Source organism: Nerophis lumbriciformis, linkage group LG25, assembly GCF_033978685.3.
Source record: "Nerophis lumbriciformis linkage group LG25, RoL_Nlum_v2.1, whole genome shotgun sequence".
Classification (NCBI taxonomy): domain Eukaryota; kingdom Metazoa; phylum Chordata; class Actinopteri; order Syngnathiformes; family Syngnathidae; genus Nerophis; species Nerophis lumbriciformis.
In genome coordinates this window covers 22,356,364-22,371,042 of record NC_084572.2, presented here as the reverse complement: position 1 = coordinate 22,371,042, position 14,679 = coordinate 22,356,364, and the positions used below count along the sequence as shown (strand labels likewise).

At 37.2% G+C, this 14,679-nt stretch overlaps 1 protein-coding gene across 2 annotated transcripts in view; it reads left to right on the top strand.

Moving 5' to 3' along the window:
• LOC133621678 (uncharacterized) overlaps positions 1-14,679 on the top strand; it is a 185,448-nt gene that overhangs the window by 37,702 nt on the left and 133,067 nt on the right. For both annotated transcript variants that reach the window (XR_009817688.1, XM_061983933.2), the window contains exons 3-4: positions 282-352; positions 4,685-5,008. Coding sequence is in view for 1 of the 2 variants with exons in the window: in XM_061983933.2 (XP_061839917.1) it covers positions 289-352; positions 4,685-5,008 (388 nt within the window). In the remaining variant the exon portion in view is untranslated. The remainder of the gene's footprint in view (positions 1-281; positions 353-4,684; positions 5,009-14,679) is intronic.

The window sequence follows — 14,679 nt, the reverse complement described above, 5'->3', positions numbered from 1 at the left end:
TGATGAGCATTCCTCAACTTTATCAGTATTTATTGCCACCTTTCCCAACTTCTTTGTCACGTGTTGCTGGCATCAAATTCTAAAGTTAATGATTATTGGCAAAAAAAAAAATGTTTATCAGTTTGAACATCAAATATGTTGTCTTTGTTGCATATTCAATTGAATAAGGGTTGAAAAGGATTTGCAAATCATTGTATTCCGTTTATATTTACATCTAACACAATTTCCCAACTCATATGGAAACGGGGTTTGTATTTTTCACCCAATGTTCTGTTTCGCAGAGGACCAATGATGAAGCTTACAAGGCTGCTCACTGCCTGCATTCTCGCTGAGTTGTCACTTTCACTCCAAGGTATGTGGGCTTGGAATTTAATTTGATTTGTTGGATTCGGAACATTTTGATTAAACAGGGCTGCCTGTGTAAACTTCAAAAAGGAGAGAATTCACCTACTTAAAAGAAGTCATTTGCTACACTGTAGTTACTTTCCCAAAAGCATAGTTGAATTAGTAACATAATTACTCCATTACAAATGCAATTAGTTACCAGGGAAAGTCATTATTGGGTTACTTTAAAAACAAAACAAACAAAAAAAACCTTCAAATGTCAGAGCATAATGCAACGGCCTGTTGTGTTTTGCGTTGATGCTTAGTGTTCCCATGTCCCAGAATGCACTCTGTGTGAAAGGGACTGGTGGAGAATGGGTAAGTGTTGCGTTGGTGTCGAGAGATGGCGGGCAATTTGTTGGAACTTTGCACTTTTGTTGACGTGTTAAGGTCAGAGTAAAGTTGGGGAAAAAAAGAGTATCAGACGTCTGGACTCTGTCGGAACGCTACAATATTAATGTGACACGTTTTACTATAAGTATACCGGTATTAGTATAGTACCGCTATACTAATGAATCATTAGTATACCGCCTCTGAAAAGTACCGGACCAACAGAAGAATAAGTGATTATTACATTTTAACAGAAGTGTAGATAGAACATATTAAAAGAGAAAGTAAGTAGATATTAACAGTACCGTATTTTTCGGACTATAAGTCGCAGTTTTTTCCGTAGTTTGGCTGGGGGTGCGACTTATACTCAGGAGCGACTTATGTGTGAAATTATTAACACATTAGCGTAAAATATCAAATAATATTATTTAGCTCATTCACGTAAGAGACTAGACGTATAAGATTTCATGGGATTTAGCGGTTAGGATTGACAGATTGTTTGGTAAACGTATAGCATGTTCTATATGTTATAGTTATTTGAATGACTCTTACCATAATATGTTACGTTAACATACCAGGCAAGTTCTCAGTTGGTTATTTATGCCTCATATAACGTACACTTATTCAGCCTGTTGTTCACTATTCTTTATTTATTTTAAATTGCCTTTCAAATGTCTATTCTTGGTGTTGGGTTTTATCAAATACATTTCCCCCCAAAATGCGACTTATATATGATTTTTTCCTTCTTTATTATGCATTTTCGGCCGGTTTTGACTTATACTACGGAGCGACTTAAACTCCAAAAAATACGGTAAATGAACAAGTAGATTAATAATTCATTTTCTACCACTTGTCCTTAATAATGTTGACAAAATAATAGAATGGAAAATGACACAATATGTTACTGCATACGTCAGCAGCTAAATTAGGAGCCTTTGTTTGCTTACTTACTAATAAAAGACAAGTTGTCTTGTATGTTCACTATTTTATTTAAGGACAAACTTGCAATAAGAAACATATGTTTAATGTACCCTAAGATTTTTTGTTAAAATAAAGCCAATAATGCAATTTTTTGTGGTCCCCTTTACTTAGAAAAGTATCAAAAAGTACCAAAAAGTATCAAAATAATTTTGGTACCGGTACCAAAATATTGGTATCGGGACAACACTAGTTGTAACGTTTAAAATAATAATTTACTAAAGGTCTCCCAACACAACGTTTTTACTTTCGATACAATACCAATATTGGAGCCTGTATTGTATAATACCTGTATTGATCAGATACGATATCAGGAGGAAGTAAACATACTTTTATCATTTTGTAGTGTGAAATATACATGTTTATTATGAACCATTTGGAATTGTCTTATGCTGTAGGTTGCATGATGCGGACACGTTTGTTACTGGATACTTCCTAATATGCTGGTGCCTTAGAGACTTTGTATGTGTAATAAGCAACTATAATTATTTGATACTTGTTTATATTGATAAACATTTTTTTAGACTGTGATATTGTTTAGATTAGGATACTTATTACGAATGTGTAGCTTGTGTGCTATTATGTGCTTAGCTGTTGTGTAGCTGCTAACTCCTAGTGGCCTATTACCTACCACATTTAACTTTTGTGAATGACTTCACTAAGATACAGGAAAAGACCGACCTTTTGTGTTTATTGGAGTTACGTTTCGGTGCTGTTGGTCTGGACCCCGGGATGCAGCGACCGCAGGCAAAGTGCAAGCAAACATTTATTTAATTGCAAAAACAAAACTGGTGCACCAGGGAAGTGCAAAAGAAGCATATGGAACGCTATGCAGCAAAGAACAAAGCACAATAATCCAGTTTTGTCCAGGGATAGCATAAAAAGCATCCTGATTGACAATCAGGGACAGGTGTGGGAGCCAGTGCTCAGACAGAAGTCGAAGCAAAAAAAAAAAAGGAAAACAGAAAATGTAACAAAAATAAAAGAGCTGAACAGGAAATAAAACAAAAAAACAAAAACTAATAATGATGAGAGATCATGACAATTGGGGGACAATCAGCTGTTAACTGGCAAAGTGACTGCTTGTATGGTAGATTTTAGACGCAAGCCAATACAATCCAATATATATACATTTTTTGCTGATATATTATTTCAATATAGGTTCGGGACACCCCGAGGAATTCCTAATTACTTGACACTGCAAAACAATAATGGCGTTCTAACTCCCAACACTGCTGATACTAGCATATTTGGGTATGGGCATAACTTGTTTCCTACCACTACTGTATAAAAAACACGATATATAAATGTATACCTATGTATATTTAATATTGCTTTCTTTTTACTTTTCGCACACTATATTAATTATTCATCTGTGTAAAGGGTTGCAAACAAAGGATTGGAAAATCCCCTTCTATGTTCTGAACTCCTGTTTCCATACCAGTGTTGTATTCGGCTGAATAATTCTGCCCGGAACTGCAGCAACGTGGTGTTGTTCTTCTAACCACATACTAGTTGCTGCAAAGTAGTTCACTCCATCGAGCCACAATTGCTTCTTCACGCGATGAATAAAGTAACAAAATATTTTTCATTTTTTTATGAAAAAGACAATAATGTTCATTCCTTGCACTGCAAAAAGTCAGTGTTCAAAAACAAGGAAAAAAAATACAAAAATTAGGGGTATTTTACTTGAACTAAGCAAAATTATCTGCCAATAGAACAAGACAATTTGGCTCGTCAAGACTTTCCAAAACAAGTAAAATGATCTAACCTCAGCGAACCCTAAAATACCTTAAAATAATTATATTCTCACTAATAACAAGTGCACTTTTCTTGATAGAAAAAACAAATATGAGATCTCTTTTCTCAATATGTTGAAAAATATTCTTAAATTAAGTAAATGCTAGTGCCATTATCTTGACATAATGATATGCGCTCGGCATTACATTTCTTGAAACCAGCAAACTTATACAAAAAAATAGTTTATTTTTCTTAATGGAAAGGCAACAAGGCAACCGCTTGTTACTCTCGGGGTCTACGAGCCGCTCAGGCAAATCATATTGTCTAAAAAAGGCACTTTCCCATCGATAACATGACATCATCGCGCCAAGTGCGTGCTCTTTCACTCAATTAGTGCGCAATTTGTTTTTTAGATTGTAATTTTGAAGAATTTATCTGATTGTGCATGAACTATTTCTGTTCAAAATGGTTTGAAATGTCACATGTTTAAATATTAACTGTCAGTTTACTGTACTGTGCCAACTGTACTACTATATGAGTACGTATTTTCTATTGTTTCAATAAAACAGCAAAGTCCATTTGGCTGTCATCTGTTTTAATTATGAGACACAATTGTGTCAAAGTCATGATTTTTTATTTCTTGCTTTAAATAAGAAATGATTACTTTAAAAAAGTAGTTTTATACTTGTGAGTGTTAATGACACAGCTTTGCATCAGTTGATATTCTAGTTTCAAGCATGTTTTACTCAATATAGGTCATAAAATCTCATCTATAAGCTGTAATATCTTACTGAGATAATTTAGGACCAAAACACTTAAAATAAGTAAAACACTCTAACATAAAACCTGCTTAGTGAGACAGAAAATAAGCAAATATCCCCCTTATTTGAGATATTTAATCTTACTTATATTTCCGTTTTTGCAGTGTATTAATACGGTCATGGAGGGGTTAATCGGGGGTCCTTAATATCTTTTCACCAAGCACCACCTCAGAAAACACTTGGCTGGCTGTCCAAGTGCCACCATAATGACCAACATTAAAATACAGTAGCGCGGTAGGCCTAAGTATCCATTAAAAACAAGGCAGAGATTTTTTTTTTTTAACTAGTATATCTGATATGTTTGGCGAGTGTGACATTACACATCGTTTGAATATTTAATTAAGTGTTTTTTGGCGTACCACTAGATGGAGCCCGCATGTTGTGGCCATTAAAGAGCGATGGACTATTCGTGACATTGTGTTTGTCCACAGCGTTGGTGATGGTCAACAACGTTACAGCCGAGTGCGGCGAGCAGGTTGCGCTGAGCTGCAACGTGTCACGGAGGGACGGGCTGTCAGTCAAGCACATGGAGTGGTCCCAAAACGGCAAGCTTTTGTGTCGACTGAACAGCAAGGGGAATTTGAGCCACCACCGAAACATACGAAGCGACTTCAGCTGCAAGTACGACGAAGGCCAGCTGCAGCTCATCTTTGCAAAAGTGCAGCCGCAGGATAGCGGCGTCACAAAGCGCTACATGTGCAAACTGCACTCCAACATGGGGATTTCACACGGCTACAGCTGGATAGAGCTGCAAGGTCAGTCCACCACAGGCCTTAAACATGTATCAGTACTTATTGTTACGGGACAGTGGGGAAAGAAGACGGCACAGAGGCAGTGACGTCGTTAGCTCTTGCCGTATGTATTAATATATATATATATATATACGTTAGGTCAGGAAAAAACAGGCTATATCATCCCTACAACCCTGTTTCGCAGGTTTCCCTATATATATATATGTCCGATATTAGCAGACATCTCTAATATATATATATATATATATATATATATATATATATATATATATATATATATATATATATATTAGAGATGTCTGCTAATATCGGACATTTTAAAGCATCTATCGGCCGTTAATTTCGGCAGTCCGATATTAGCAGACATCTCTAATATATATATATATATATATATATATATATATATATATATATATATATATATATATATATATATATTAGAGATGTCTGCTAATATCGGACTGCCGAAATTAACGGCCGATAGATGCTTTAAAATGTAATATCGGAAATTATCGGTATCGGTTTCAAAACGGCCGTAGGGAGAAGTATAGAGCGCCAATAAACCTTAAAGGCACTGCCTTTGCGTGCCGGCCCACTCACATAATATCTACGGCTTTTCACACACACAAGTGAATGCAATGCATACTTGGTCAACAGCCATACAGGTCACACTGAGGGTGGCAGTATAAACAACTTTGACACTGTTACAAATATGCGCCACACTGTAAACCCACACCAAACCAGAAAGACAAACACACTTCGGGAGAACATCCGCACCGTAACACAACATAAACACAACAGAACAAATACCCAGAACCCCTTGCAGCACTAACTCTTCCGGGACGCTACAATATACACCCCCCGCTACAACCTCAACCCCGCCCCCCCAACCCCGCCCACCTCAACCTCCTCATGCTCTCTCAGGGAGAGCATGTCCCAAATTCCAAGCTGCTGTTTTGAGGCATGTTAAAAAAAATAATGCACTTTGTGACTTCAATAATAAATATGGCAGTGCCATGTTGGCATTTTTTTCCATAACTTGAGTTGATTTATTTTGGAAAACCTTGTTACATTGTTTAATGCATCCAGCGGGGCATCACAACAAAATTAGGCATAATAATGTGTTAATTCCACGACTGTATATATCGGTATCGGTTGATATCGGAATCGGTAATTAAGAGTTGGACAATATCGGAATATCGGATATCGGCAAAAAAGCCATTATCGGACATCTCTAATACAGTATATATATATATATATATATATATATATATATATATATATATATATATATATATATATATATATATATATATATATATATATAAAATACATATATACACTATATTGCCAAAAGTATTTGGCCACCTGCCTTTACTCACATATGAACTTGAAGTGCCATCCCATGGAATTGTCCAAAATGTTTTGGTATCCTGGAGCATTCAAAGTTCCTTTCACTGGAACTAAGGGGCCAAGCCCAACTCATGAAAAAACAACCCCACATCATAATTCCTCCTCCACCAAATTTCACACTCGGCACAATGCAGTCCGAAATGTACCGTACAGTTGGGCTTGGCCCCTTAGTTCCAGTGAAAGGAACTTTGAATGCTCCAGGATACCAAAATATTTTGGACAATGGAGCGGACCCCTTCGTCTTCCAACATGACTGTGCATCAGTGCACAAAGCAAGGTCCATAAAGACATGGATGACAGAGTCTGGTGTGGATGAACTTGACAGGCCTGCACAGAGTCCTGACCTGAACCCAATATAACACCTTTGGGATGAATTAGAACTGAGACTGAGAGCCAGGCCTTCTTGACCAACATCAGTGTGTGACCTCACTAATGCGCTTTTGGAAGAATGGTGGAAAATTCCTTTAGACACACTCCGCAACCTTGTGGACAGCCTTCCCAGAAGAGTTGAAGCTGTAATAGCTGCAAAAGGTGGACCGACTTCATATTGAACCCTATGGGTTAGGAATGGGATGGCACTTCAAGTTCATATGTGAGTCAAGGCAGGTGGCCAAATACCTTTGGCAACATGGTGTAGATTGAAAAGGATTTGCAAATCATTGCATTCTGTTTTTATTTACGATTTAAACAACGTGCCAACTTCACTGGTTTGGGGTTTTGTAAAATAAATAGCTAAACAATATACTTTCTTGGCAGAGGAAACATCTAATATTTTTCTGGCCTAATAATTATTATGATTTGTGTGTTTTTAAATGTTTTTTGTTTTTTTCCGTTTTAATTTCTAAATATTTTAGAAGAAAGAAATGCAATTTTTTTATTTTTTTATTTAGCCTTTATTTAACCAGGTAAAATTCCATTGAGATCAAAGATCTCTTTTCCAAGGGAGACCTGGCCAAGAGGGCAGCAGCAAGGTTACATTAAAAACAGATAAAACATCAAATTTGCAACATTAAAACTTGCTCACATAACACATGTGCATACAGACAAGGTAGACTGCAATCCTTTCACAGAAGCTTTAAACTCATTCAATGTAACAAGGGTTTGAAGTTGAAGATTTGATTGTAGGTTATTCCAAGCCTTTCCGTGACCAGTTGGTTTCACTTCCGTTTTTTTTTTGTGATGTCACCAAGTTCACTTCCTGTTAACGGAGCTTCGTCTCTTTCAACGTGACACTATGGGCTTATATCGATATCAAAAGACAGCACAGCCTTTATGTTGAGTGTGAATACTTTGTCTAAGTTGTTCAGGCGGTAATGTGTTTATGCAAGTTTAGATTGGGATATGACGGTACTTAATGGGAAAAGACGTTAATGTCCCTCCAGACCCAGCTGCAGAAAAACATTCAAGAAGGAGTATTCAATTTTTTTTAGGGAGGGCCCCTTCCAAAAAATGTATTCCTGACGCGTGACCGCGAACTTTTGCTAAAGCTGCACTGCTGGCACTTTGTCTGTCCACAACTGATTACTACTAACACTTATATTGTGGTTATTGTAACGATGTGTCTTGAAATTATTCAAGCCTTTATCGTGTCCAAAAAATGACAGAGTTGGCAATAATGGCAATTTATGGTAATATTGAGATTGTAAAGGACTGTTATTTATCGCTTGTTGATGTGCTAAAACTCTGTTTGCTCTTTGTTAAATATTAATGAAGTGTTTGGATTTATTCATTCAATCAATGTATTCTTGCCAGCCAAAAAAGTGATTCAAAGTAATATTTTGATATTGACACATCTCATCTGTGCATACATTACTAGACTAGCCTGAGGAGATGCACAGATGAGATGTGTCAAGATCAAAATATTAATTTGAATCACTTTTGCATGCAGAAGGGAAGATTTCAGCTTTTTGAAGGATACTTTAATGTAAACAATACAGTATGTATTTTATTGTCATAGTAAATGTAACTCCCTTAGGGTAATCTAATAATGTATGCACAGATGAGATGTGTCAATATCAAAGTATTACCGGGGCTGTGCACTTCGCTTTTTCACTTGTAGGACAGGTGCTACTAAATGAAAAAAAAAATTGTAGCACATAAATATTTTGTAGCACAGCACTAAATTAGTAGCAATACCTTCCTGTCCTGTCCATCCTCTATACTGAATGTCTGTTCTTAGACCGGTCATACTACAAACCCCAAAACCAGTAAAGTTGGCACGTTGTGTAAATCGTAAATAAAAACAGAATACAAGGATTTGCAAATCCTTGTCAACTTGCATTCAATTGAATAGACTGCAAACACAAGATACTTAACGTTCAAACTGGAAAACTTTGTTATTTTTTTGCAAATATTAGCTCATTTGGAATTTGATGCCTGCAACATGTTTCAAAAAAGCTGGCACAGGTGGCAAAAAAGATTGAGAAAGTTGAGAAATGCTCACTAAACACTTTTTTGGAACATCCCACAAGTGATGTGTATAAAAGCAGCTTCCATGAAATGCTTAGTCATTCACAAACAAAGATGGGGCGAGGGTCACCGCTTTGTGAACAAATGTGTGAGCAAATCGTCGAACAGTTAAAGAGCAACATTTCTTAATGAGATATTGCAAGGAATTTAGGGTCCGTAATATTATCAAAGGTTCAGAGAATCTGGAGAAATCACTGCACTTAAGCGATGATATTACAGACCTTTGATCCCTCAGGCGGTATTGCATCAAAAAGCAACATCAGTGTGTAAAGGATATCACCATATGGGCTCAGGAACACTTCAGAAAACCACTGTCAGTAACTACAGTTTGTTGCTACATTTGTAAGTGCAAGTTAAAACTCTACTATGAAAATCGAAAGTCATTTATCAACAACACCCAGAAACGCCGCCGGCTTCGCTGGGCCCGAGCTCATCTAAAATGGACTGATGCAAAGTGGAAAAGTGTTCTGTGTCCACATTTCAAATTGTTTTTTGAAACTGTGGACGTTGTGTCCTCCGGAACAAAGAGGAAAAGAACCATCCGGATTGTTATAGGCGCAAAGTTGAAAAGCCAGCATCTGTGATGGTATGGGGGTGTATTAGTGCCCAAGACATGGGTAACTTCCACGTCTGTGAAGGAACCCATAATGCTGACAGGTACATACAGGTTTTGGAGCAACATATGTTGCCATCCAAGCAACGTTATCATGGACGCCCCTGCTTATTTCAGCAAGACAATGCCAAGCCACATGTCACAACAGCGTGGCTTCATAGTAAAAGAGTGCTTGTACTAGACTGGTCTGCCTGTAGTCCAGACCTGTCTCCCATTGAAAATGTGTGGTTGATTATGAAGTGTAAAATACCACAACAGAGACCCCCGGACTGTTGAACAACTTAAGCTGTACATCAAGCAAGAATGGGAAAGAATTCCACCTGAAAAGCTTCAAAAATTGGTCTCCTCAGTTCCCAAACATTTACTGAGTGTTGTTAAAAGGCAAGGCCATGTAACACAGTGGTAAAAACGCCCCTATGCTATCCTTTTTGCAATGTGTTGCTGCCATTAAATTGTAAGTTAATGATTATTTGCAACAAAAAAAAATAAGTTTCTCAGTTCGAACATTAAGTATCTTGTCATTGCAGTCTAAACAATTGAATATAAGTTAAAAAGGATTTGCAAATCATTGTATTCTGTTTTTATTTATGAATTACACAACGTGCCAACTTCACTGATTTTGGGGTTTGTAAAAAAAACAATCTTGTCTTACTTTTTAAGTGCAATGACAACAAAGTTCCATTCAAATAGGCAACATCGCAAAATCCTGGAGGGACTGATAAGTGAGTCATGAAGACATTGGAAGGTTAATTTTGATTGAAATACGTATTTTTTGTCATGGGTTGAACATGACGGATGTACTGAAGAACACCAAACAACTATTTCAGACAACATTTACTAAGGATGTAACAATAAACTGTAATAATTACTATGGCGGTAAAACTCCCAACGGTTAGTATTACCGTTTTAAATTAAAATACCATATCATACCATACCAACTTTATTTATAAAGCCCTTTAAAAACAAATGATCAAACAAGCATTATTAATAACTACTCACTGACTGACTGGCGCCAGCTCGCTAGCCTGAATGCTAACATCAATCAATCAATCAATCAATCAATCAATGTCTATTTATATAGCCCTAAATCACAAGTGTCTCAAAGGGCTGCACAAGCCACAACGACATCCTCGGTACAGAGCCCACATGAAAACAAGAGGCATTAAAGTGTTTCCCCATTAAAAAAACAACATACCTTATATTAACACATTTTTGTCTGAGCAACTAAGCTATTTAATTGTGCACATTGAACCGACAAGTTGTGCTCTCTTAGAACAGAGTGATTGTTCTATTCTCAGAGGAATACTCGTTTTAGCTGGTAATGCAATGCAATTATTGTTCAATTATCGATCTAACCATCCATCATGGTTACCAGGAAACTGAAAATATGTTCCTATCAACCTGTCCTTAAAGACACAGTATGTACCGTGTATACGTTAGTGACAAGTAATCTAATGGTGGGTTTTTGCAAGTTATAAACTGACATCTATAATGGCTGATCAGCTGAGCCATTAGGATGAGGGATGTCCGATAATGGCTTTTTTGCCGATATCCGATATTGTCCAACTCTTAATTACCGATACCGATATCAACCGATACCGATATATACAGTCGTGGAATTAACACATTATTATGCCTAATTTGGACAACCAGGTATGGTGAAGATAAGGTCCTTTTTAAAAAAATGAATAAAATAAAATACATTTTCTTGAATAAAAAAGAAAGTAAAACAATATAAAAACAGTTACATAGAAACTAGTAATTAATGAAAATGAGTAAAATTAACTGTTAAAGGTTAGTACTATTAGTGGACCAGCAGCACGCACAAACATGTGTGCTTATGGACTGTATCCCTTGCAGACTGTATTGGTATATATTGATATATAATGTAGGAACCAGAATATTAATAACAGAAAGAAACAACCCTTTTGTGTGAATGAGTGTGAATGAGTGAGTTGGGAGAGTGGGATTTTTTGGGTTGGTGCACTAATTGTAAGTGTATATTTTGTTTTTTTTGTTGATTTAATAAAAAAAAAAAAATTAAAAAAAATTAAAAAACGATACCGATAATAAAAAAACAGATACCGACAATTTCCGATATTACATTTTAAAGCATTTTATCGGACATCTCTAATTAGGACGTTAGTTATCAGCTTTGCACATGCTGTTAAATGCACTGATTTGTTTGCCATGGGGGGCAGCACGGTGACAGAGGGGTTAGTGCATCTGCCTCACAATACGACGGTCCTGAGTAGTCTTGGGTTCAATCCCGGGCTCGGGATCTTTCTGTGTGGAGTTTGCATGTTCTCCCCATGACTGCGTGGGTTCCCTCCGGGTACTCCGGCTTCCTCCCACCTCCAAAGACATGCACCTGGGGATAGGTTGATTGGCAACACTAAATTGGCCCTAGTGTGTGAATGCGAGTGTGAATGTTGTCTGTCTATCTGTGTTGGCCCTGCGATGAGGTGGCGACTTGTCCAGGGTGTACCCCGCCTTCCGCCCGACTGTAGCTGAGATAGGCTCCAGCGCCCCCCGCGACCCCGAAGGGAATAAGCGGTAGAAAATGGATGGATGGATGTTTGCCATGGTAAGTGCTCGAGGCGGCCATTGCAGGGATATTTGCTCATGGGTTAAATGGCTACCTATAAACATCCAGCTCAAAAACGAACTATAAAATCGGGTAATAAATCACAGATAAATATATCCATCCTGGTTCTACCTCTTGTTGTGGCCAGGGTCACAGCTGATGGAGCCTATGCCAGCTGACAGTAAGTCTCTTACAATACACCCTGATAACTTCTGATAGAACCAAGGTCATTTAGATATATTGAAATGATACATTTTTGTTGTATTATATTTATATTTTAACAAGTTTAAAATAGCATCAAAAAGGCCGATGCTAGCAAGAGAAGCAACTAGTACATGGACAAACAACGCTGCCTGTGTTTACCCGCAATGTTGTCAAAAAAAAGTAGCACTGATTGGTTATGCTTTTGGAGCAACTGTGATTGAACCAAATTCAAAAGTGTGAATCATCAGATGTTTTTTTTTTGTTTTTTGTTTTTTAATCGTTTTACAGCACTAAGAAAAAACACTAATTACAGCTGAAATGTGCAATTTAAAAAATTGCATGTAGCTACCTCTAACTAGCTAACTAACTAAGCTCTGTAACAATATTTTTTTTAAACCTTTGATAAGTGTACCTTAGAACAATGTTTTTTAAACACTGTTGGGGGCCGGCAAAAAATATCTGTCTCTCAGCTGAGGTGAAGGAGCTGGTCGGATCTCTCGGTGCGGTGGCTCGCTGTAGTCAGTTAACTGATCGTTTAATAATCCATTCTATAATCGCCCATGTCCGAATAGCCATGCAGCTAAAAATCGATTAGTTCCTCTAAATTTATTAATTACACTTTAGTAACAAAACCATTGCACCACAAATGTAGCACAAACAATTGGTACTGGTTTGGGGAGGTTTTTTACAAGGTGTGTGGGCAGGGTCGGGTTATGAATATTGAAACGTTAAAGGGGAACATTATCACCAGACCAATATATACCTTGATGTTGCAGAAAAAAGACCATATATTTTTGGAACCGATTTCCGAACTCTAAATGGGTGAATTTTGGCGAATTAAACGCCTTTCTATTATTCGCTCTCGGAGCGATGACGTCACGTTGTGACGTCACATCGGGAAGCAATCCGCCATTTTCTCACTTTCGTCGGTGTGTTGTCGGAGGGTGTAACAACACGAACAGGGACGGATTCAAGTTGCACCAGTGGCCCAAAGATGCGAAAGTGGCAAGAAATTGGACGAAATCTGTTCAAAATACGAGGCTGTGGGGAAAGCCGATGAAATGGTCAGTCGTTTGTTCCCCACACTTTACCGACGAAAGCTATGCTACGACAGAGATGGCAAGAATGTGTGGATATCCTGCGACACTCAAAGCAGATGCTGACATCAACTCCAAAACTGGACAGATCAGCTTTCAGGAAAAGAGAGCGAATGACATGTCTACAGAATAAATTAATTGATGAAAACTTTATTCATTACTCGCGGTTTTACTAAAATTATTATACATAAACTGTGTTTACCAATAATTTAGCTTAAAAAGATTTATTTTTTTCAATCATTCGAGTAGTCTTGTGTAATGCAGTATTTTGTGTCTATTTAGGTATGGTTAACCTGAGTGCTGAAATCGTGGAAAAAATATATGTTCTTCGCGCGCCTGAAATGGGCTGTCTGCACTCTTAAAGTGCATGTTGTTGCCAAATGTATTTCATATGCTGTAAACCTAGTTCATAGTTGTTAGTTTCCTTTAATGCCAAACAAACACATACCAATCGTTGGTTAGAAGGCGATCGCCGAATTCATCCTCGCTTTCTCCCGTGTCGCTGGCTGTCGTGTCGTTTTCGTCGGTTTCGCTTGCATACGGTTCAAACCGATATGGCTCAATAGCTTCAGTTTCTTCTTCAATTTCATTTTCGCTACCTGCCTCCACACTACAACCATCCATTTCAATACATTCGTAATCTGTTGAATCGCTTAAGCCGCTAAAATCCGAGTCTGAATCCAAGCTAATGTCGCTATACTTTGCTGTTCTTTCCGCCATGTTTGTTTGTATTGGCATCACTATGTGACGTCACAGGAAAATGGACGGGTGTATATAACGATGGTTATAATCAGGCACTTTGAAGCTTTTTTTTAGGGATATTGCGTGATGGGTAAAATTTTGAAAAAAACTTCGAAAAATAAAATAAGCCACTGAGAACTGATTTTTAATGGTTTTAACCCTTCTGAAATTGTGATAATGTTCCCCTTTAAATAACAAAAAAAAATCTGCACAAACAAATGGAACACGTTTTTTGGACATAATTGGACATAATTGGGGGAGTCTCGATACTATTATTAACACGTTAATTACACATTAATAACAATAAACCATTGCAGCACAAACGTAGCACAAACAATTGGTACTGGTTTGGGAAAGGTTTTTGACAATGTGTGTGGGCGGGGTCTGGTTTTGAATATTCAAACTTTAAATAAAATTTAAAAAAATTGTAGTAATTTGGACATAATTGGGGGAGTCTAGTTACTAATATTATTAGTTAATTACGCGTTAATAACAATAATATATATATCTGCTTTTAACCTGTGATTAGTGTTCTGTGTCTTATAATGTC